Raw genomic sequence first — 25,580 nt, forward strand, 5'->3', positions numbered from 1 at the left:
CAGCTGCTGAACAGATTATCGGCAAAAGCAGTGACTGTGTTGCTTGTGTGGTGTGAGAAGACAGGAAACAGTGCAGAAACGGTGCCTTCTGTTTGGCATGTTGATGAATATATTACTCTTCCTTCTTTTTTGTATTTCAGAACCTGTGCAGGCAAGGATAAGGCTATTATTTACTTTTCTAGATATTTTATGTACATAATATATTGTTATGCAACTACAGAAACAGGGAGTGACCTTTACATGTGTAATAATATGGTGAACTGCACAACAACCTGAAACTGGCAGTACACTACACCAAAGTAAATACTTGTTCACTGCATTTTATTCTTTATTTATGTTATTATATGCACATTTGAAGACAAACAAAACAAAACCTTCTTACCCCAGTTAAAATGTACTTCCATTATTTCAGTTTTTGTAAATGAACATGTGTGGAGCTTGTAAGTACTAAAGAACCGTCACTTCTACCTTTTTAAGGTCCATGTCATCCAGGTGATTCTGGACAAACTGGACAGTAGCATTGAAGTCGGCCTGGTTGAACTCGTAGGGGATGTTCCATCCCAGAGGTCCATACTTTCTCCTCTCTTGTACAGTGCTGTGGAGAAACGCCACCCCGTACAGCATTGGTTTCCACTGCACCATGTTGCTGACATCCAGATGGTCCTGGTTTATACCTAGTGAGGAACACATGGATAAGCTCAAGTAAAGGCGACACAAATACGCTTACATCAGCTTACAGCTGGTTTATGAAGATTACATAATTTTCTACTTCATCCTCTCTAAAGTTTGAATAAAAACATAAACTTTGCGTGCCATCTTGTTACCTGCCACCCTTACGCTCATGTATGTACTCGTCCTTTCAGTTAGTGATAACTTTAAATAGGATTATGTGTCTGTGTGTGTGCGCTTATGTGTAAGCAGTTGTGTGTGGGCATCCACAAGTATTGTGGATTTAAAAAGCTCATGCCATATACCAGATTATTTTAACTCCAATACTTCAAGTTCACTAATACCATTGACAAAAATAGCCCAACCTCCATAGGTCCTCTTTAGCCCCGCCTTGAGGCCCTGTGGTGGCTCATTGGTGAACTTGATTGACATCTGCAGAAGGGTGATGGGGAAGTGTCTGTGAACCTCAGTGGTCATCCAAAGGCGGAAGCTTTCATGGACAAAGTCTGTCTCCGTCACCGTGTCCATTAGCTCATCCATGAAGTCCAGACCAAGGTGGCAGTTCTGAAGTAAAGCCCAGCCACCCTAGGGCACATGAGAAGACAAAAGATGAAAGACTGTAAAGTGATGATGTAGTCTTAAAAACACGTAATTTTCTGACGGAGCACCTTGCCGTCTACTTTAACATGCAAAATGAGACAACTGGTTTGTTTTTAATTCACACATTATGACAACAAGCAGTAACCTCATATTCCTGACTCACATTAGCCATGGTCTGCTGCAGAAGTTTGCGGGCATGTACTTCTTGTCCTTGTCCCATTGAAACATATCTGGTCTCAAACTTTAACCTCTTCCCCAGTGCAATGATAGAATCAGTTGGATCTGAGCCCATTGACAGGAAGCAGATGAGAGGCGTTCGTGGGTCTGATTCTTCCCACATCTTCTCCAAATCCAGAATCACCCCTTCTGCGTACTTTTCACCAATGGCATCCATTATGTATTTACGGGCCTAGAGATGAAAATGAAATAAATTAGCTAAAGTAGACATGTTTGAATACAAATGGAAAAATATTCTGCCTGGAAAAACTGGGAGCTCGGTGAGATTATTTTACCGGTACTATTTTCAGTGAACAGTTGGAGGACAGCAGAGAACAACGGGTGAAATGACTCTCAGTGCAAAAAAAAAAAAAAGTAAAAAAAATACTGTGTGATTTGGATGGTAGCCCATATTATTACAGGCCCAAAATGCATTGGTAATGGTTTGAGGCCTGCTCAAGGTATTCATAAGAGAGATGAGTAGAGAAGAACTACTAGTGGGAACCGCTGCATTAGCTGCATTACAGGAAAAGAGCTGCCTTGTTTGACGCTTGCCTCCTCTGACTGCTTTTTTGTTGTGAAATTGGAAACAAGTGTATAATGAAGATGATGATTTAAAAAGCTGATATGTCCTTGCATTCAGATATCAACATGAGACAGACAGAAAAATATTGTATAACCTGAGCAATGGTTCTGTCGGGACACCAGCAGCGGATGAGCAGCAAGCGTCTGAAACAGTCAAGAGTCTTGTCGTAGGAGTTTGGGATCACCTCCTCTTCTGGAGCATCCTTATCAAACCATGACTTCCACTGTTTCTCATTACGACTTATCTGAAAGAAATGTGAAAAGAGATCTTTGCATGTCACCAATTATTCAAACTGTACACACTTGAGCACCATTGTTCAGTCATTTCTTCATGCACAGTATCTTTGCAACCTGATCATTATGCATGCATTATGCACATACCTCATGGAACATGAATTCCTGAACCGAGTCTCTTCATACTGCACTTTACACACATGCTGTTCATACTGAATCAATGCAATAACAGTATGTTTGGAAGTGGACCAGTGGACCTCCTCCATGAAAGTCACAAAGCTGTCACTCTAAAAGGTGTGTGTATTTTTGAGCGAGTGACTGTCAGCTTTGATGGATGTGCATGTGTGCAAAAGCAATAAATGATGAGGCTGATAATGACATGCTTAACTGCGCAAAGGAGACCTGTGCAAAACATTTTATAATCACTGAGACTGCTGCTGAGGCCGTGTCTGCGTGTGTGACAGATGACAGATTAGTACCGTTATTTAGAAGCTTAGTAAAATAAAAAAGAAAGGTAATATACATCTGCAAGGGTCAACAAAAATTACTCAAGTTGCATAAGTGTGTGTGCGTGTGTGTTGTACCTGATCCAGTACATCAGAGAACTGCCACAGTTTGCTGAGCTCCACGAGGTTGAGCCAGGTCATGTCAAGAATCCATTTGGCTGGTTTCTGAGGGCAGGCCTTTAGGTCCAAAGATGCACCTCCTGGACAACAAACACAAGCACACAAACAGAATATATCAAAGTGGGAAAAAAAAAAATGTATCTAATGGATTACATAAAATACACAAATATTGAATGACAGATTGTGTAAATACATGTACAATCACAATCTTCAGAAATATACATGAAAACATTTGTATGCGTTCATGTCCAGCAGGTTGGAGCTGACAGATGGTGAAGCTGCATGGATGCAGCACACTGTTCTGGCCCTGATAGCCTCCATAGCTGGCTTTTATCCGCGCAGGAAGGAGCGCTCCATAGCTCTGATTCAGTGAACCATGGCAGTACCAAGGTTTGAAATGTGCATCGACTATGCAAAAACTATTTTCCATTAAGTATATAATTTATGAACAAGTAGCGCACAGAATCCAATCCAAGATCCAACCTCAAATATCAGCCGTTTCTTTCTTTCTTCGTTTTTATTCTTTTTTCATGAAAATGCATTTATCATGTGAGATGAGACACAGCGATATGAAACTTGTAGGTTTTGAAGCTTTATGTTGACATTTGAATGTGTCAGTGGAGACAGATGCTTGGTATGCCAGAGTGCTCACCATCTTTCTTTCACATATTTATTCCTGGGAATGTTTGCTTTTATAAATGTTCCTGAAGACTTTCCAGCAACTCAACTCTTGTGCAAACTTTCAGAATTATATTTGACATATATGGTACTTGAATTTGTGACCGTGTCTAACACCTTTCCAAAATTTAGAAACAGACATTTACAAACTCACCACTTTAGAATACTGGCCTTGAGGGGATTTTAAAATTTGAGGAAGTTTTGTATAAAGTCAGGGTCAGTTGCACATTGAAGAGATTTACGGGCTTTGAAGATAGCAGCGAAGCACAGCCACAGGCTCCCGTGACTTCAGGGATGAAGCTTCTTACACACGCATATTAATGTTTTGAGATGGCAAAGTTAAAAAAGAAATAGATTTTAGGTGCAACAGGAAGTAAGACAGAAGCATCCTTACAAAGTTGTCCTCTTACCTTTAATGAGTGTGAGGAACTCCTCATGCTTGACCCTGTTGCTCTGCATGTCAATCTTCAACGTGAGCAACAAGGTGAATAGGAACTTGTGCTCCTCGTACAGACCCCGCGCTGCATACTTGTACACCTCAAAGGTCATGAACTCTATGATGTTGATGATGCGTTTGCTGGTGATTGGGCTTTTGGAGGACCTGTTAAATAAGATTTTCATAGCAGGTGACACATGTAACTTCAAACTTGCAGATAATTTGTCACTGAGCATTCCTTTTGTAAAATTTTAATAAAATTGTTACCTAAAATATAGACAAAAGCACAACAGAACGGCTGGACTTATGAACCTAATGAGTACAGAATTACTCTCAAGGAAACTGTTCACTGGATAAAGACACCTCAAACACATTGGAATAACAGCAAGGGATATATAATGTGGTATTATAAAAAAGAGATTTTCACAGAACGTACATTTCAGTCTGCAGTAACGATTCAGTTTCTCTCCCTCTCAGTCAAGTACATATCTCACAAATGCACACAATTATAAACCGACACAGGCAGGATAAATGCTGCAGCACAAGTTAAAATGGCAGGAAACATTCCAGAAATCTTTAGAAAACTAGAAAAGCACCCATAGAGTGCAGGCCTCCTCCAAGCAGCTCATTTCCCTCATAACTGTAACATAAAAAAGGTTCTAAATTGTTCTTGGTATCTTCACACACCAACCATGAAAAGTAAACGTGTATCGGAGTTGATGTGTATTTTGGGGGTTTCAATGTGAACATTTTATATTTTTTCCTGACCTCATTCTGGTTCAGATCCAGAAAACAATTTGCATGATGGTTCATATCGGAACCCTTTGTGGGATTTTTGGTGAGTGAATTGAATGCATATGATTTTTTGAAAAAGCCTCTATTATAAATAAACGGGAAAATACAGGATTGTTTTTTTCTAATCCAGACAGGTATCCAGATCACACTCACAATTTCATGGGATCTAAATTAGACTAAGACCCATCTTCAGATTTGTTTTAAAATGAAGCACTACTAAATCTGTCTTTTGGAAACTTGAATTGTAAGTTATGAACTGTCTTAAATTCCTGCAAAACTATTTAGTCCTTTCTGAAAATTTGTATTTTGGTATTTTAAAAAACAAAACTCAGATCATCTCAACAAGACAAGGGCTTTTACACAGTTTGCGTGAGCAAATTGTGTTTCAACCGCTAACAAATATTTTCACTATAAAAATAAAGGATGGGTAAAGTCCACAGAAACAATACAAACATTCTTACCTTGCTAAAGACAGGTCAAAAAGTCCAAGAAACTGTCGCAGAGAAGTCTGATACATGACATTAACCATGCTCATTTCTGTGATAAGGAAGTACAGGATGCTACCTCTGGTGGCCACTGAAAATACAGACAGACACATGAAAGGATAAAGCCAATCGTCTCTCAAGCTTTGAATCAAAGTGTCTTACCACCCACTTTATTCTATAGACTACAATTACCTAATTTGTGGCAATATTAAAATTAATAGTGATAAAGTTGATCAAAATGATTGACCATTGATCAAACATTAAGCCATTTAGTGTGATTAGTGTTAATTAAAATGGCAAATTCTGGCGGAGCCAGTTGACTTAAGCAGACATGACTTACCCGGCCGGTACTCCTCTCTGGCTGTGTTGATCTGGACCTCAGTCTCAGCAGCTATCTGTAGCTTCTGGGTGACATCTTCAGCGGTGCGTTTGGTGTTGCCAAGGACAACAATCAGACTTTCATCATCCACCAGTGAACCCTACGAACAACACACTCGCCTCAGTAAGTGGACAGAAAGCAAAGAAGCAGCAGAAATCAATCAAATAAACTTAAGACTCATAACTGATCCGTGACGACAACATCTACTACCATGATTATCTAAAACTCAGTCCTTCCTATTACATTAGATGTATTTTCTTGCCTGTGTGCTGGTCAGTCGATAGAGGAGGTTGTCCTCTAGTTCTTTCATCTTTCTATTATTTGATGTCACATCTTCCACCAGCTCTGTCCTCTCCTTCTCGAGTTCCTAAAAGCACCGAAATACAAACACACACTGGAAGTTGACATTTTGGCCTTAGAAAGATTTATCTTAGCGTATCCAGAAATTAATAGTCAGAAGAACTGACATACACACACAAAGATCAGAATCAGAATAAGTTTATTGCCATTGTTAGTGAGGGTACAATCGACAGGACCAGATCAGAAGGATAAAAACTGGCACTACGAATATTGTAAAAGAGACCAGATAAAAATATCATATATGACTGCAGCTGTCTGTTATAAAAGTGATGCACCAGAAACATGCAGTGTATATGGGGTCGGGGGGACACAAAGCAATTCACACAGATCACAACTGCCCCGTAATCCAAGGCAGCTCTCTAATCAAGCCAATCATTCATGTAGATAATATAAAGTATATAAAGTTAACACTCATAACCGATCTGTGAGGATGGGCTTGCAGGCGTTGGATGAACTGTGATAACTGTCAGCTTCCATTATTATTAAATCCATATTCCGCATGCAAAAAATAAACCAATTGCATCATCAGACAATTCTCGAAGCAAACGGTGCATCAATACAGCAGCACCGGTCTTTTCATGGCGGCAATCAATGGGAATCCAGCATTGGACATCCTTTTCATGTACATCTGGTCAGTGTATATCTGGTATTGAAGCATGCATGTAATCATTGCTTGTTTTTTCTTTTATACACACTGCAAGTCAATAACAATTGCAGTGTTCTATATTCAACGGCGGTAACCCCCTTATATACTGTACTGTCACACTGGTTGTGTTTGCTTTAGGAAGGAAAGGAGGTATTGCAAAAATGTATCGAAGCAAAAAAAAAAAAAATACCCGCTCTGTCACAAAATACTGAAATTTAATAGTCCAGCATAAATTAATGTTGATCTGTAACTACAATGGCAATTTGTAACTGTACCTGCTTTTCTGTCAAGATGGCTCTGCCCAGCAACTGGTCCTCCAACCCCCTCATGGTGACAGTGAAATCGATAATGGAGGTACGTGCACTGATCTCGGGGGTGTAAACTGGGTTAGGCAGCTTGGTGGTCACATACAGCCTGAAGCCTTTCATTACATCCACCTCTTTATCACCCACCTTTACCTGCAAAACACAAAGTAGAGGGAGATAAAGACATATCTTGAGTATACAGTCAAATGTGCATTATACCCAGGTCAGCATAACAAAATGTCTACAAATGTACAGCTGGAAACACATTGAACTGATTCTTGAGCTCTCTAAACCACCAAAGATAACATGATCACACACTAGTGATGAAAATCAATACATCTTAGTGTTAAACAAATGCTTTGCAGGTGCAGCTGCTCAGAAACATTTATTCCGAGTGCATGTGCGTAAGTAAGCCCTATGCGAGGATAATGTGTGCTTGCGTTTGCTCTGATCAACATTTAATTACTCATGGCAGTATAACTTTTAATTATCCATCCCACTTGTCCCTGGAGCTGTCGGGGCAGACACCTTCTTTCCTCCTCACATCAGGACATTAATAGAAATGTAAGCTTTCAGGAGCGGGAGGGAGAGCATAGAGCCTCCTAATCAAGCCTTTCATTAGGTAGCTGAGAGATTTCTGGATAAATGAGGTGTCTTTAGGCATGGATGCGTGTGCATGTTTAAGTGTGGTGGGTCCAGTGTGTTTGTGAGTGTGTGTGCGTGTGTGTGCCTGTGTGATTGCTTGACGTAGTGTGAGACAGCCAGACAGAAGGAGGCAGCTGCAGTGTCAGTTCCCGAAAAATCAGCGTCAGTCAGAGTTGAGAAATGCCTAAAAGTAGACTTTTACGTAGCCTCCTTCTCACAACCTCTTACTCTGTCTTATTTTGTTTCTGCATGTGTTTGAGAGAGAGTGATCACGATGACGACTTTAATTCCATTATTATTATGCACTGTACAGTACCTAAAGAGCAGCATATCTGGACAAGAACAATTCACAACCAAAATGCATGTCAGGTAACTTCACTTGTCTAGAAGTAACACTCAAAGATAATCTGTGTGATAAAAAATATCCTTTGCAATTTCAAATTTGTTTATTGCCTCCTAAAATGCACAATTCAGTATTTCTTGTAGTAACTACAGATCACTTAGAAAGCTTTCATTAAGGGCTTTCGTTTATGCTCTCAAATTGCTAATAAAACAAGGACTGTTCAAATCACAATCTTTTTAATAATTATTATGTACGCAAATAAATAGAAAATCTCCAAGAGTACAATATGGGAAATAAAGATATTATTTAGGGAGGTTATTTTTGACTGTCCAGTCACCAAAGAAAAGAGCAAAATAAAATAGTATCTGACAGAAGCGCAATATCCCCTGATTACATTGGGCCTGAAGTCCTGTCAGATGCTCTATGTGAGGGAAACAGGATATTGTCTAATCAGACACTCATTATGAACCAATTTATTAGACTTGCCGTAGTAAATCTGCTTGAGTGAGGTCAGTTATTAAATGCAGACTGATTCGTTTGTCTATTGAAATTTATTTTTAAATACTTCAAGTACTTTAAATTACCTACTAATGTGGATAGCCAAATGTTCAGCTCACAAACACAGCATTTATACTCCTCCCTATTCTTAATACAGAGGTTTTGCAAAAATGTATGTGTTCCAACTGATATTAGCCCACTAGTGTACTCTGGCTCAATTGATATAAACATGATTGGATATTGATAAGACCATTCAACCAGACACAATGCTTTCTTATTAAATTGTATGAACACACATTTTTCAGGTTTGAAAAGTTGCCAAATTTACCATCATCTTGAAAGCAACATTTGTCCAATGACCTCTTGGTTCAAGGTCACAGACCTTTGCCACCTCTAACATGCATAGCAAAATTGATAAGTTTCAGCATCTCCTCTATCTGAGCTAATCAACATGCGGCAGCACAGGTGTGACACCAAGTGGGGCGAGTGGAACCCGTCCAAACATGCCACACACCAGAGCCCAAAACACCACTAATCAATTTCACACTCTTCTAACCAAGGCAAAAAAACACTCAATCTAGGACATATAGTCTCCAGGGGGTCATTTCTGCGGTGCTACCTTGTAAGTGGACCCAGTTTTGATGAAGTTCTTTTCAAGGATGTTGTCGAGAGCCGGGTCCAACTCCTCCCCTACATCCTCGATCAAAAGGGGGCGCCCAAGGGACAAACTGTCTTCCAACTGGTTTTTAAAGTACTTATGGTTCAGGGAGGTGATCTGAGAGAAGAACATAGACATTAATGATATGCAGTATGCATGTCTTTTAAAATCTATTTTTAAATTTGAGCAAAATCAAAAAGATCTGTTACACTGAGAAAATAGATTTTATTAAGATATTGCCTCACCTCACTGACAAACCTCAGATACTATTTTATAAATGATACTAGGATTATGATAATAGAAGTTTGAGTTCTCTATTTCTTCCTATGATACATGTTATTACATGAATGGTTATTCTCTGAGAAATGTCACCAGTCAAACACACCACTTTTTAAGATAAGGCATTTATAGAAAACCTCTTAAAAGTAAATTCCGTTGCTTTCACCTGAGGAAAGCATCTTTTAAACCCATTGCTACAGGAAGAGAATATTCAGTAAAACATAATAGGAGTGCACCTGACAGAGATCGCTCTGCAACAGGGCCAGTGACCTTGGCTAGTCTTTTTATACCTGTAGAATTATGCTGTAAATGACAAATTCTGCAGAGGCTGAACATCTAGCACTATTGTGTCAAAGTATTTTTATCAACAATGTACCAATATAGATAACATAAAATGACTGAGGCAACTGCTATATTAACTGCTTAAAGACATAAAATCTCTCAAACCTGCAGCTCATTCCTGGCCTCCTTGTTCTTAATCCAGATTTTACCCTGAGCCTGGGGGTCAACCAGCAAGGGGAAACGGGCACCTTTGGTCACAATGATACCATTCTGAATGGACAGGTCATCACTGGGAAGGCCCTATAAGATGGAGCATAAACAAATGAATGAGGCTCTGCTCTCGAGCAACCGCCGGCAATTTATGATTGATAATGTTTATATTTCATAATCTTGCATAATTTCCTTTATTCCTTTATTTGAGTGACAACAAATTAAGTTAATATATTCAGAAAGGAATGAAACTTGATAATAATCAAATAACGAATCTAAAAAAAAAAACCAGGATGTAGAAAGTTTCTAGTATATGTTACATATACTTACTTTTATTTAGTGAGATAAATATAAAAAGAAACAACGCTGATATCAAAAAATACATCAAAAAACAGTAAAACATTTGACGGTCAGCAGCAGCCAGCACAATCACCGACCTGCAGGTTCCACTCGCTGACCGTGTGTGTGTCAGTGAGCAGCTCGATCAGATTGAGATTGTTTCCAAATGGGATGCGACGCTGCTTCAACTCCCGCTGCCAGTCACTGAGTAAGAGGTTACGAAACTCCTGATTGAAGGGTCCGGAGTAAGAGAGGAATGCTGTGGCCAGGAGAACGTCACCTGTAGAAGGTACAGTTGTTATTATGGATGTTTCTTTGAAGAAATTCAGAATAAAAACTATCTGAAAAATGCCCTTGCCGTGGCACGGGGAGAACCTACAATCAATCTCCCATATAGGTAAAATAAAAGAAATGTAAAAAAAGAAAAAGTCAAGTCAAACATGTCCATATTTTATTGACTGCTTAAACCGTGTTCACTTTTAATGTATTATTTTACTGTTTGAATTTTATTGATTCTATATCCGTGTTCACATTTTTATTGTTTGTATTTTTTGTTTTACTTTATTGTTTTTACTATGTACACTGTAAAGCGTCTTTGAGTTCTAAGAAAAGCGCTATATAAATAAAATGTATTATTATTATTATTATATTGGCAGTATGCATTGACATCTATCTGTAATTATGCTTGGAATTTAAGAAATGCTTATTTCTTTCAGAAATTACAGAAATAATACACAAAGGAGCATTTCCCTGATCACATTCACTCTGGCACAAGACTCACCAACAAGACGTTTTGTTTGAGCTGCAAACTCTTTGCTCTGCTCTGTCCATCTCTCTTTCTCACCAGCCAGACCACTGATGAGGCTGGACGCCGTCTGCATCTTGTGTCTGCAGCGCTCCGCATCCTCCAGCAACATCTGATGCAAAGGGAAAGCAGACAAACGAGCCATTTATCCACTCACCGAACTCTCATTCAAACATTACACACAGTATCCTATGTATGTCTGTGTTAATGCAAAAGTAATACTGTTTATTTCGATATAAAGTGTGTTTATAAAAAGTCAATGTGAATACAGAAATAATTATGTATTTTGCCTCGAGATATTCCCGAGTAAATTTTATCACATTATTCTTTATCACTGTTTGTGTCCATCAGTAGATACAATTTCAAATGTGAATGCATCTCCTAGTCCAGTGCTAATGCATGTTCGTTTTTTTTCTCCATTGGTTTCCCCTCTACAACCTCAAACAATTTTGTTTTTAATACGGTAGGAAGTCAGCAGAAACACAGTTTTCTCTTTAGCAGCAGCTCTCGGGTGATAATTAAGGCGTTTGTCCATAGAAATAATGTTTATTTTATTGATGAAAACTGTCTGGTACAGGCATTATCTTACTTAAGAAGCACATCAAAGTCAAGGGCAAATTTATAAGCCTGCAGCGAGCTCTTTTGGCTCCTGGAGGTGAAGAACTTAATTGCAGAATTATAAAAACAGTCAAATTTGGCTGATGTCTTAATCAACAAGCGTTGATTTACATACTGTTCTATTCACACGGTGCTGTTCATCATAGAACAGAGCGTGCTTATGGTGAAAATTATGAAGACAAACACAAGACAGACTTACGAGAATATAATTAAAGGGGAATTGTAGGTTACATTCTAATCCCAGCCTTTTACAAGCAAAACAGAAAGCAGTATTTCTGCTCGGGGAATACTTTATCCATCTTACACTCTGGTTGGAAAGTTCTTTTTTGTGAATCAAACTGATCTTGCAGATATGTAGAAGCTTTAACTGGTTAGGACCTGTGTCTTTCTTCCCTAAAAATGAACAAAAAGTCATTTAAAAATGATAATAAAATGAAAGGTGTGGGTATCTAGCATTTGATTTGCATCTGTTCTGATTCTTAACTTAAATCATGTTTGGTTTGTGTTTACAATTAAAGGACAATGGTAAAGCTTTTGACCTGTTTCTCCATCATAGCCTTCTCATACTCCGCCTGTACCACATCCAGCTCCACCTGTTTGGCATCCAGCTCAGCCTGAGCCTTCTGAAGGTCCACATTAGCAATGGACAGACGATTCTGCTGCACTGCCAAGTTTGCCTTGAAGAAACAGGAAAAAAAGAGACCTATGAAGCCTTTGTTGTACAGGTTCACGGTCACCTCTCCAGCTGGAGGGCTAAGAAAGAGAAAATTATAAAGTGAAGACAGACAGAAAAGAGGTGCAGTTGGGGATAATTTGGCATACAAACTGTGGAAATGTGCTTTATTGGGTAGAATTGGCAAATATCTCATTCTTTGGATATCAGAAAGGTATAAAATATGACATGCTACAAAGTGAATATGGCAGACGTAGCTGAAGGGACTTTTAGAGTCAAACTGAAGATGTAAGAATAAATTTAGCAGGAAATGAGGACGGTGTAGAGTAAACAGATATAAAGCTGGGCAGAGGAGACGGGCGATGAGAAGTGCAAAGGAAGGGCAGGACAACAGTGGAGAAGCACAGGATATTTTCTCTGTGGCACTTGGGATGTGAAGAGAGCATCGGAGGATTCAGAGAGAAGTTGTGTAAATCTGAGTGTGATTAGGTGGTTTGGGGGAGTAGAGGGTCTGAAGGATTCAGTTAATATTTATCCATATATATATTATGGCATGCCGTTCAGGAACTTATTATATATATATATCAAAAGTGCTGGAATATATGGACCGAACTATGAAAAGTCTGAGAATATGGACCGAACTCTGGAATATATATATGAAAAGTCTGAGAATATGGACCGAAGTCTGAGAATATGGACCGAAGTCTGAGAATATGGACCGAAGTCTGAGAATATGGACCGAAGTCTGGAATATATATATGAAAAGTCTGAGAATATGGACCGAACTCTGGAATATATATTTTGATATATATATATTCGGATATTTTCATATATATATTCAGACATTTTCATATATATATTCAGACTTTTTCATATATATATTCAGACTTTTTCATATATATATTCAGACATTTTCATATATATATTCAGACATTTTCATATATATATATTCAGACATTTTCATATATATATTCAGACTTTTTTCGGTGCACGGGAATATATATTTGAAAGCCGCGGTGTAGTGGTTAGGGCTCCGCACTCACACCCCTGTTGCGCCTGTTCGGTTCCCGGTCGCGGAGCCAGATCGATCTTGTGTCATAAATGGAGTCAGCTCGAAATCTAGTGCCGGCAATCCTCAGTGAGGAGATAATGAACGCCCTGAAACAAATCCGCAGGTTTTTTTTTGAAACGCTCCTCTTAGACAGGATGTTTGACTGTATTTGTAATGTAATGCATGCTGTGGGTGTCCGTCTGACGCGCGACAAGTCACGTGATGGCTGGCGTGCCGACAGCTGTTCGTCACGCCCCCTTGCTGGCCAAACTGTTCTGGCTTCATACGGCACTTGACAAGTCGCGTGATGGGGTCGAAGCTGCCTGCCCCGGAACATGCATAGTTCCGGTCGAGGCTGCCTGCATGCATGTTCGGTCGAGGCTGCCTGCCCCGGAACATGCATAGCGCCGTATAAAGCCAGAACGGCGCTATGCATGTTCCGGGGCAGGCAGCCTCGACCCCGTCACGTGACCTGTCAAGTGCCGTATGAAGCCAGAACAGTTTGGCCAGCGAGGGGGCGTGACGATCAGCTGTCGGCACGCCAGCCATCACGTGACTTGTCGCGCGTCAGACGGACACCCACAGCATGCATTACATTACAAATACAGTCAAACATCCTGTCTAAGAGGAGCGTTTCAAAAAAAAACCTGCGGATTTGTTTCAGGGCGTTCATTATCTCCTCACTGAGGATTGCCGGCACTAGATTTCGAGCTGACTCCATTTATGACACAAGATCGATCTGGCTCCGCGACCGGGAACCGAACAGGCGCAACAGGGGTGTGAGTGCGGAGCCCTAACCACTACACCGCGGCTTTCAAATATATATTCCCGTGCACCGAAAAAAGTCTGAATATATATATGAAAATGTCTGAATATATATATGAAAATGTCTGAATATATATATGAAAATGTCCGAATATATATATATCAAAATATATATTCCAGAGTTCGGTCCATAGTCTCAGACTTTTCATATATATATTCCAGACTTCGGTCCATATTCTCAGACTTCGGTCCATATTCTCAGACTTTTCATATATATATTCCAGAGTTCGGTCCATATTCTCAGACTTTTCATAGTTCGGTCCATATATTCCAGCACTTTTGATATATATATATAATAAGTTCCTGAACGGCATGCCATAATATATATATATTTATATATATATATACCGTATTTTCCGGATTATAAGTCGCGGTTTTTTTCATAGTTTGGTCGGGGGTGCGACTTATATATGCTTTTTTTACAAAATCTGTGAGCGCAGAGACAGTAGCCTACACATTTCTATAACAGGTGTTACAGGGAACTCTGTGACCCGTCAGAATCTGTCGCGGTTTCTGGAGGTTCAGAGTTATCCGTCACACCTGTTATCTAAAAACACAAATTAGAAGGGCTGATTGAAAATGGCGCCGAAAAGAAAGTCATATTCCACGGCTTACAAGCTTCAGATAGTGAAATATGGAGCCGAAAACGGCAATCGAGCAGCAGAAAGAAAGTTTGGAGTGAGCGAAAAACTTGTAAGGGACTGGCGAAAAGCGGAGGCTACGCTTACTGAAATGAAGAAAACAAAGAAAGCTAATCGCGGGCGACAAGCTAGGTGGCCGCAGTTGGAGGAACGAGTTCACGCATGGGTGCTTGAACAACGTGCTGCTGGGAGAGGTTTGTCAACGGTGCAGTTGCGTCTCCACGCCCAAGTGGTTGCCAGGGCGGTGAATATAAACGGCTTTGCGGGAGGACCTTCTTGGTGTTACCGCTTCATGCAGCGCAAACGCCTCTCTATCAGAGCTAGGACGACACTGTCCCAAAAACTGCCAGTGGACTTCCAAGCCAAGGTTGACAGTTTCCGCGCGTTCATTGAAAAGCATGTAAGTGATCACAATGTGACACCGGATCATATTATTAACATGGACGAGGTCCCCCTCACTTTTGACATCCCCATGGGCCGAAGTGTTGCAGAGAAAGGGCAAAAAAGTGTGAATATCGTTACAACTGGTCATGAGAGATCACACTTCACAGTGGTGCTGGCATGTTGTGGAGACGGATCAAAACTGCCACCGATGGTCATTTTCAAACGAAAAACCATGCCAAAAATCCAATCCTCCTCAGTTGAAGTCGCCGTGAACGCGAAAGGGTGGATTGATCAAGAAATGATGAACTTGTGGCTCACAAAGTGCTACAATAAGCGACCGGATGGCTTCTTTAGAGCACGCAAAGCTCTGCTTGTGATGGATAGCATGAGAGCGCACATCACACCACAGTTAAAAAATAAATTAAAAGTTCTCAACTCCATACCTGCCATCATCCCTGGAGGCTTAACCAAAATACTCCAGCCACTTGATATCTCCGTGAATAGGAGCTTTAAGTCAGTTTTGCGTAACCTGTGGGAGCAGTGGATGACGGATGGAGAGCACAGCTTCACGGCAACCGGGAGAATGCGCCATGCAACTTTCCTGGAAGTCATTGAATGGATCGACAAAGCATGGGCTTCAGTGACAACCGCAACCATCCTGTCGGGATTCAGAAAGGCTGGAATAATTGGAACTGCCACTGACGACGAGTCTGATGCAAGCGACGTAGAAGAGGAAGCGGCGTCTTGTCTACCTGCCGAGTTGGGGGAGTTGTTCAAAAGTGACACCGAGGATGAAGATTTCCTTGGATTTTGTGATTCGGAATAAAACCTGATATTTTGGTAAACGTGTTAGCATGTTCTTTGTGCTATATGTTGTTTGGTGTTGGATTTTATCAAATAAATTTTCCCCAAAAATGCGACTTATCCTCCAGTGCGACCTATATATGGTTTTTTCTTCTTAATTATGCATTTTTTGGCTGGTGCGACCTACAATCCGGAGCGACGTATAATCCAAAAAATACGGTATATATATAAGAGATGGTGAAAATGAGTAAGAAACACAATCAGTGAGAGAAAAGGGAAACAAGTACGAGACAAATTAAATGGGATGTGGTGAGAAAATATAGTCAAGTTACATCAAATAACAAGGAGGGAAAGGGGGGGGGGGGACAAGAGCGACAATGAGTTATAGAATCACCGTATTTATTTTCACATTGAAATGATTGTCACGCATCCACTGGAAGAAAAGCAACCTGGTAACAAAAGGACTTTGGATATTTACATAAAATCACTGAGTTTGGGGTTTGTGTACCAAATTAATAAATGAATTTGCAAACAGAACATTCAGTCTGCACCTCTCTGCTGTGCTTGTAGAATTAATCATTCCAAGGAAAAATAAATCCCGCCAGAAAGACTGGCACAATTCATTAGTGCAGCTTGAGTGTAAAGAAAAAGAAAAAAAGGATGCCCCAAGAAAAGTGTTAATGTTATATTACCAAAAAAATAAAAATGAAAAGGATTTTTGAAAGTCTTTGATTTAAAATTTCACATCTTTAAGTTTATAGAACTCGATTAGCCACATGAAACCTCACAAGATAATAGGGGTGAGAAAGTTATGATCCAAAGGAAATGTTTTCTTTTTTTACCTACGCACATTAAACTTTTATGTTGCCATAAATTAGTGTTATAAATTCCCAGAAAATAATTAATAGTTCCTTCTGATATATTATATTCGCAATCAGGACTCATGACGTTGACTAGACTTTCATGAACATGCTGTCTGCATGAAGGGTTGTACTCATTTAAATTGAATTCAAACACCCTTTCAGAGTTTTTTCTGAGACACTCAGAAATTTACCATTTAAATGTTTTCATGAAATTAACTTTCCATCAGTCGGGTTTCCGAGGAATTTCTAGTGGCCTGACCGTCAGCAAATTGTTGCTGCCAAATCGAGGGAATATGAATAAATCATTTTCATATCAGAAACAGTTTGTTTGTTTCTGTGGCCCGGAGCTTTTCTGGAGAAAAACTACTTTTCTCCCTCAATAGAACTGTTTCTAATCCATCAAAGCAGGAAGCCTGCGATTATGACCCGGGATTGTGTGTGTCTGTTGGTGTTACAGAGACAGGTGCATCACTTTCTGTGTGTTTATAAGAATGACAAAGAACTACAGTTGATATTTTATTTATATTTTTGCATGCCACAGTCACATCTGACTCCCACAATTCATGTAGCATATGTATCATAATTTTATTCTTGTGTGAATTTATTGTTGTTTGTCTAATGTTCTTTCCTTAATATATTCTTTTTAAATTGAGTGTAACTGCGCGTGGCACATTGTGAGAAATCACAATGTTCTCGTTAGACTATCCCGTTACTGGTACGTTACCTTCAAAGGTAAGACCTCCTTGTTGATGGAGAAAAAAGAGGCCATAGCTTTTGTCCAGGATGCGAGGCCAGCGACATTGCCACACACCCTCTTGGCTGTTTCGATGTTGTAGTCAGGCATAACAAAATAGGGCTGTAGGAACTCCACCATTTCCTCATTAATGGTGTCTTTGGGGAATTGCTGCAAAGAGAAAGGAAGAGACAGAAAGATGAAGAAACACAGAGTAGTAGGAGAAAGAAGGGATGAATAATGGATTAACAAAAGCTGTCAAGATTCAACTCAAATAAGGTATCCTGCATTTTTTACGAAATAACTATAATGTACTTTGTTTGTACAACTACAGGAAATTGAGAAAGAGGTGAAATGTGAAATGAAGATGCAGTAATTGATGGACTCAAATACAGGAAGTTAAGAAGGTAGGTAATACTGCAGAGGAAAAGACCTGAGAAGCAGGAGATCAGAAATAAATGTTGAATGAGGAGGAGGAGGAGAAGAAATGTAAAGCGAAAAATGGTAAGAAAGTAAGTAAGATAAGACAACATACAAAACTTGTTGAAAATGTCAATACTTTAAGATTTAGTGAGACAAAAACTGCGGTGGATTGGTGAAGATGTGACTGAACTGTAAGGATAATGTTTTCTTTAATATTGTATTGATTTAACTTACCTGTGCAAGAACACATCCTATTTAAATTGTGATACAGTGGAACCTCGGTTCTCGAGCGACTCGGTAGTTGAACAACTCGGTTTTGGACCAAAACAATGGAGATTCAAATGTCTCAGAAGTCGAACACATGAGAGGAGCCTAGGCGAACCGAAGACACGCGAACAAAGGCATTTCCTTTTTTGTTTCACTTGCCTGGAGACTACCCAGGAAGTTTCCAGCTGTCATGAGTTTTAGCGACTCTTGCCATGACGGCGTGTTGCAGTTCTTCTCTGGGTCGATCTTCACTGCATTGACCCGCCGCTGGAAGAGCAGCAGCACACAGTCCATGATCCGCATGATCAGGTGGGGTGGGCGACCAAGTGTTCGTACAGTAGCAATGTCCGAAGGTTTGATTGTCTGTTTTGCATACAGAGAAAAGAAATATGACGGATTAGTTTGCCAATAAAATATTTCAGGATGCAGATAAAAATGTTAAGATTTGCGTGTGTTTTTGTATTCGAAACCAGGTACATTTTATTTATACGGCATAAAAAACATGACTCTTTCGAAATAAAGCTTGTTCTTGACCAAGAACACTAAAGAAATGTATATGTATCTACCTGTCTATCATCTGCACAATTTCTGATAAGGGATACACCAAATTGATTTCAACACCTCCGACAGAAGTACAATTGTGTACTAGACTGAACTGAATTTTGAAGGTTTTTGTCGTATCAAAAATATCGTATCATATCGCTATCGTCAAAATTCCCTGAAATATTGTGATATTATCCCCCACTCCTATAGGGCTCACCATTCTTTCATTCACACAGTCTACCATGTGTATGACATTTGGTTCTGTACCTGCAGTGCAGACTCTGCTTCCGCAAGTGCCGGCCGGGCAGCTTCAAGTTTCTCCTCAGCGATGGCTTTATCAGCCGAGATGCTGTCCACTATGGCCTGGGCTTTGTCTTTGACTTTCTGCACCTCCACCTTCACTCTCTCTGCTGCCTGGGCTTTCACTGTCACCTCCTTCAAGACCTGGGTGTGAGGAAAAAAAGTCAACATGCTTATTTTTTACTCCTGAATCGCGCTCTCTCTCTCTCACACACACCATCCCCTATTAGGAACTTACCATATCAGCCTTATCATTTGCGACTTGTAGCTCCTTCTCTTTGACCTCTAGTTCCTTGCTCAGTGCCGCTATAGACTCTGATGCCTCCTTTAGCTTCTGAAGTCCAGTGTTCATTCTAAAAAAAAGAGACATAGGAAAACAAAGTGAGTAAAGCTTCATGATATTCCATTAACAGGCACCAATAAAATTGTGTAGACATGGGGGCAGCTGATGAGCAGATATCAGCACAGAATCTTAAATAAAGGAACACAGAAATGTAGAAAAATTGTGCTGTTTTTTAAGGGTCATAATGGAAATTTCCTGACTGGCTCCTTTGATGGTGGCTTTTCTCCATTTCCATGCATGAGGTTCATCTATCACTCCCATTACAGGAGATGATAAAAATTGACAAACGGTGAAATCGATGTGTGATGCAGTTCTTTCAAAATGCTGCCTTTGAAATTGGCTGTCAGCCTTTCAAATAAGTTATTCATCTCTTGTAACTAATCATGGACCAAGATGAAGGAGGGCTATAGATTTAAAATGAATGTAAATTCTAAGCATTATCATTATCTTACAAATTTACCGAAAAACTATAATGTGCAGCAGTAAACGAATATTTGTGGATAGATCCGTTTACCTGTTGGCCAGAGTCTGGACCTCAGACCTTTTCTCTTTATAAATGGCCTTGTAGCTCTGGATAAAGGACAGGTAGGACTTTGGTGTGACGTGGGTGGACCTCCTGTATCTAGATTGAAAATAGATCATTAGGTTATTTTCATGTGATACAAAAAAGCAAGAGAATTATTTTCAAAATTCAAATATAGCTTAACAATTACACAATCATTCATGCACATTTAATATTACATTTTAGTTTCAAATATGCTACTCCACTGGTTCACATGTGGACCTGGAGGTGCTCCTCCATTAGGAGCATTTGACGGATGCCTTAGTAGACACCGAGAGTCAATGGGCTTAGTAAAATAGAATACCTCTGGAAGTAGTCGACACACTTTTCTGCCACACCATCCTGGAAGGAACCCATGCACTGAACTACTTCACCTTTAACCTGAGGTGAGCAGTCAATGTCATAGACTGACAGGAAGTGCTCTGAAACTGAAGGGCAAACAGTTGGATGTGGAGGAATGGAAGAGAGCATCATTAAGTCAAAAGTAAGTGATTATAAAACAGAGATTTTGCAACCATAAATCCAAGCTTCTGAGTTTCTGCTCAACGCTTTGAAATACTGACATACATTTTAATTAATAACCATCCAGAAATGGCATAAAGCATCTGTTCTTTTGAACAGATGCTTTGTACAAAATATGGAATGGACATTAAACAATAGAAGGAAATAGCAGGGGATCATGAGATCAACAGTCACAATTCTCTTCTAAAAGCACAATGATATGCTTTGAAAAGCTTTGGTGCAAATAGATTATCCTTGAAGTTAAAACATCAGAAAATCCAAAAGCAGTATAAAAATATACACAAAGTTGTATTTCTATGCAACATTCTGAAACATAGCTTGAAAATAAATGCTGCCAACAGACTAAAGATAAACAACTGCTGCCATACTGCTGGGATTCGCTGTTGCCATTTTCTTGCCCAAAGTGGGAATTTCAAAAGTTCAAATTTTGTTCCGACTTATAGAAATTTGAAAATACGAGGGAATATTTTTTTTATAGAAGCTGGCTGAGGGGAAGAAAAAGGGATCCAACTGCCAAAAATAACAGCAAACACTCCACAAGGAAAACAGATATACACATTACACAAATGCTACCCATACCAGCATCTTATAGACAGAACATACAGATAATGCATTGATAATAATATAACATTAAAATCATGGATGGAATTTACCTGCAACAAGAGCATCTTTTGGCCACCTGCTGAACCAATCCATAGTGCAACCAGATATCAATGCTGGAAACTTTAATGCCCGGTTACGGAACTTTTCTCCAACAGGTGAGAAGCACAGAACAACATGGAGGTTGTGTCGAACACGTGACATGAAGTATTCATACAGGCTTTCATTGGTTGGTGGTCTCCGAGGAAACTCTCGCTTCATAACAGAAATGAGATCACTGAGAATCTCGTCCATCTCGTCACGAGCAAATAAATTTGACACCTGCAAAACACAAAAACGAGCAGCTATCAGTGTCAAATGCTATCAATGCATCTTCAGCTTCATCGTCAACATATGCTAAATATTCTGACAGGACTACATCAGTTATCAAGGCACTTCCCATTTTATTTCACATTTTGACATCTTTAGGAGTAATTATTCTTTTTCAGAGAGACGTAATCCCAAAATTTAACAACAACCAAGTTTGCGAGATGATCACATTTAGTTTGCTTATGAATTAAAGGCAACATTTCCCGTAACATACCCATGTAGATATATTAAAAAAAATAAGATGTGATTTAATTTCATCAACCTCTCACGTTCGATGTTTGTGTCCCTCTCTTGATTTACTGTGACCCTTTAAATAAAAACCTTAAGATAATTTCTGAGCACATGGCAATTATAATTGGTTTGCTGTTGACAGTAAAGTAGATGTAGTTATTTAAGTTACTAACTAATTTAGGTGTGTTTAATTTCAAGTTGATTTAAATGTACTTTGGATACGTTTGACCTACACAGATTCAAGTACTGCTCAGTCTCGTCATACTGTTTTAGCCTAGACGTCTTTATTTCTGGTATTCCACAGTCATTTTTACAAGTTGGTCTCCAGGTGATAGTGTTACTGTATCTTCTCACGCTGCTTTTTGCACCTAAATCCCAAATTACCTAGAGACAGAAGAAGCTGACAACTGATTTGGAAAGTAGAGTCAGGAAGTGTGTGTCTGCGCCGTATGCACGTCTGCTTGGTTTACATCACAACACAGCTCACTCCTCTTTTAGTCTGTCTCCATCTATCACCGTCATCCTCGCTCTTTTGTATCCAAAACGTATCCACATTTTACGCATTTGAAATTAGGGACTTCATCTGTGGTAAAAGAGTGTGCAAGAAAGCTAAATACTTATGACGTTATGGTTGAATCAAAGTGAAGATAAAACAACCTCCTTTATAGAATATCTGTCCACTCAAGCGCCAAGCAGTCATCAGTATGATGGACAAGCTGCACATCACTGCAGTTAATTAAGGTGACGATAAACAACAGAGGGGGCGGAGCATGGTGATGTAGAAAGTAAATAATGACAGCAGCGAGAGGTAGTGAAAGAAGAACCTCGATGAGAAAGGAGCTGCAGATAAGATGCTGAATTTAATTTAAATAGCTGAGTGTTAGATATGCAGAAAATTATAATGTGATCAGAGTGCTGTCTCATTTTGGAGATGAGGTCATTGCTGTGGTGCTTTTGTGGCACTAAATGGGGAAGGAAAGACGGACAGAAACGAAATAAAAAACCGAAAGAACAGAATGGAAGGGGAAGCAAAGAGGAGAAAGGATTATCTGAAGAGGTATAAAGGAAATATGGATGAGGAGGAAGGGGCTTAGTGGCACATGAATAACCAGAGGGAAGAGAAAGAGTGAGGAGACAAAGAGGACTACAGTGAAGCGGAGTGGGGCACCACAGCACAAAAAAGGGAAATGGGTGTGAGGGTGCTGGGTGTATGAGCAAGACAGGAGACGGGCAGTCAACAAGGACACGAAGAGAGCAGAAAAGGATGTTGTATCACTAAAACTACTGGATCCAGTAAACAGGATGATTCAGGGACTGCAGTTGAGAATCATTCAGACAGTGGCACATGACCCCAAGGCTAGCTGCTGCTGTTGTAGCTGTTCCACGAAAATAAAGGGGAACAAAGCCATTCTGCAACTGTAATGCAGGATGCTGCAGTACAGAGAAAACCTACCTCTCCTCTGTCAGTTACAGCTTAATGTCATTACATCTAAATCCACGGGAAAATAATTGTGAAACGCTATCGACAGGGAAAATTCAATTGGATTTTATAATTGGATTGAAGTGAGATAAAATGCACTCATCGTAGCCTAGATGAACACAACATGTTTTCCTCTTCCCCAGGCCTGTGCCGTTGCTGCTTTCTGATCACAACAACAACAAAAAAAAACATTAATTTCACTCTTGATTGAATGTGAGTTTGCAGCTTCAGCAGAACAACAAAAGCACAATTCGAGGGTTTTGTACTGGGCGAAGAAAATCATGTTATTGTAACTACTGGAGTCAATCCAGCACCTTCGACTTCCCTCATAATTGACTACATGTTGATTATCATAAAAGCACAGAAATTTAATTAGAGAATAAAATTATTGGCAATAGAGAAATAAATAAACCTTATGTTTCTTCTTGTATTTAGTCAAAGAAAGGAACATTTATGGTAACCAGTCCTACAAATTACACCGATTGGCAATATTTCTATTGTGTACACGACAGTCTATTTTTTCCCAAGTGTTCTCCTGACCTCTCCAGATGACAGGACGTTGTTCATGTACTCCAGGAAGGACTCGTCTTTGATTTCATTGTCAGTAAAGATGAAGCTGATGCCTTTACCATGTTGGCCAGCTGTTCTGTACAAACCCTTTAGGTCATCCATGAGATTGGCCGTGTTGTATGAGCTGGGAAATAACAAAATGCAAGAAGAACATCACATTGTTTACCCAGGGGATCGTCAGTGTACAATTTTATGTCCTGAGAGCAGCCGCATCCCTAAGGTGGACTCAATTCTGTGCAGACAAATGTGCTCATTAAATCAATTTAACTGTTGATATGCCAGCTACCTTAAAATAGCATTTAATGCTGTATCCTTTGTTGCAAACAAAACTGTGTAAAACACACAGAGCTATGAAATGAGCATGTCGCACAGCACAGAATTCTTAAACTTCTTTGAACAGAAAAACATACATGTCAATTATTTTGTTGGTTCAAATCCTATCTGTGCTGAGTTTTAAGTGTGAACTTAAAAGCATTATAATAAACATTATAATGAGCGGGCCAAAAAAATAAGAGGCTCAAAGCGTCAAATTGATTGTATAAAAACACAGGTGAGAAAAGACTAACAAAATTACAAAGACAGTTTGAAAGATTTTTCACGTATGAACTCAGGTTTCAGCGAATGCCAGTCAAACTGAGTCTACACTAGACAGAAACACATAACAGCAGAGTAAAATGAGAGACAGCTGGTATGTTAGTGAGCAGAAACACAAGATAAATAATCATCTGAACATATAAAATAAAACATCAAGGCATTCGTTTTCTTCACAAATAGTTGAGCAGCCAAGGAGAAATAGGCTCATTCATTTTAATACCAAACAATAACATTTGTTAGGAAAATGGCAGACAGGAAATATGATGGCTACAAATGCACATGGGGACTGAGTGAGAGGAACATCCGACAGGTGGAGAGAGAGAAGACAGAGTGAGGAAGAAAACAATGAGGTAGACAAAGTGTAAAACAAAGCAAGCGGGGACAAAAGACACAAACATCGTTTCAGTCACATTAATCTTAGCAGCCTCCATTAAATTATGATTGCTGTGGAAAAATACAGGACAGTAAGAACATAATTAGGAAATAAATACATAGAAGATATTATTATTATAATATAGCAGAGCATACTGTAAAATAAGCTAAATGTTTGGCAAAGGTGAGGGCATATGGATAAGGGATAGCTCTGTGTGTGTGTGTGTGTGCGTGCGTGCGTGCGTGCGTGCGTGCGTGCGTGCGTGCCCATTGCATCTTAAAATCACCGTGTCAGGGTGATCTGGAATATCTTGTATCCAGCTATGAACGAGGCAAGCCTGGTCAGACTCTGTTTGCCTGAACCCCCAACACCCACCAACAAGGCATTGCCTCCTGGTGTCCGGATAATCCTTGACACCTGCAAGCACACAAACTATAAGCTTTAAGATGCAAAACGCTACAGCAATCAATTAAAAAGGACCAGACACAGAAATTCACCGGAATGTCTTGGTGCCAAGTCTTCAGTGCATTTCTGTCTGGATTTGTTTTGACTCCGAGAGAGCTTCGTAACATTTTATCCATCACACCTTAGAGATACAGGTAGCCATCGACTTATGACAGTTCAACTTTACCATCGTACTGGTCTTTCATTTTTTTTGTCTGTTCACGATGTGATTTTATCACATAGCACAAAGCGAGCAAGTGAATTGTCTCCTTGTACTCCTCATTTACAGTATCA

At 39.6% G+C, this 25,580-nt stretch overlaps 1 protein-coding gene across 1 annotated transcript in view; it reads right to left on the reverse strand.

Moving 5' to 3' along the window:
• The window catches only part of dnah5 (dynein, axonemal, heavy chain 5), a 68,245-nt gene that overhangs the window by 8,665 nt on the left and 34,000 nt on the right, over window positions 1-25,580 (reverse strand). The window contains exons 59-82 of the mRNA XM_068756333.1: window positions 25,129-25,259; window positions 23,846-23,999; window positions 21,279-21,546; window positions 20,408-20,531; window positions 20,056-20,163; window positions 19,437-19,551; window positions 19,166-19,342; window positions 18,515-18,718; window positions 17,657-17,836; window positions 12,231-12,368; window positions 11,050-11,185; window positions 10,367-10,548; window positions 9,885-10,019; window positions 9,120-9,275; window positions 6,985-7,167; window positions 5,966-6,070; window positions 5,665-5,803; window positions 5,301-5,415; window positions 4,019-4,209; window positions 2,889-3,010; window positions 2,166-2,315; window positions 1,433-1,678; window positions 1,035-1,254; window positions 469-674 (exon numbers count right to left, since the gene is read on the reverse strand). Of these exons, the coding sequence (XP_068612434.1) occupies window positions 469-674; window positions 1,035-1,254; window positions 1,433-1,678; window positions 2,166-2,315; window positions 2,889-3,010; window positions 4,019-4,209; window positions 5,301-5,415; window positions 5,665-5,803; window positions 5,966-6,070; window positions 6,985-7,167; window positions 9,120-9,275; window positions 9,885-10,019; window positions 10,367-10,548; window positions 11,050-11,185; window positions 12,231-12,368; window positions 17,657-17,836; window positions 18,515-18,718; window positions 19,166-19,342; window positions 19,437-19,551; window positions 20,056-20,163; window positions 20,408-20,531; window positions 21,279-21,546; window positions 23,846-23,999; window positions 25,129-25,259 (3,885 nt within the window). The remainder of the gene's footprint in view (window positions 1-468; window positions 675-1,034; window positions 1,255-1,432; window positions 1,679-2,165; window positions 2,316-2,888; window positions 3,011-4,018; window positions 4,210-5,300; window positions 5,416-5,664; window positions 5,804-5,965; window positions 6,071-6,984; window positions 7,168-9,119; window positions 9,276-9,884; window positions 10,020-10,366; window positions 10,549-11,049; window positions 11,186-12,230; window positions 12,369-17,656; window positions 17,837-18,514; window positions 18,719-19,165; window positions 19,343-19,436; window positions 19,552-20,055; window positions 20,164-20,407; window positions 20,532-21,278; window positions 21,547-23,845; window positions 24,000-25,128; window positions 25,260-25,580) is intronic.

Source organism: Brachionichthys hirsutus, chromosome 3, assembly GCF_040956055.1.
Source record: "Brachionichthys hirsutus isolate HB-005 chromosome 3, CSIRO-AGI_Bhir_v1, whole genome shotgun sequence".
NCBI classification, from domain to species: domain Eukaryota; kingdom Metazoa; phylum Chordata; class Actinopteri; order Lophiiformes; family Brachionichthyidae; genus Brachionichthys; species Brachionichthys hirsutus.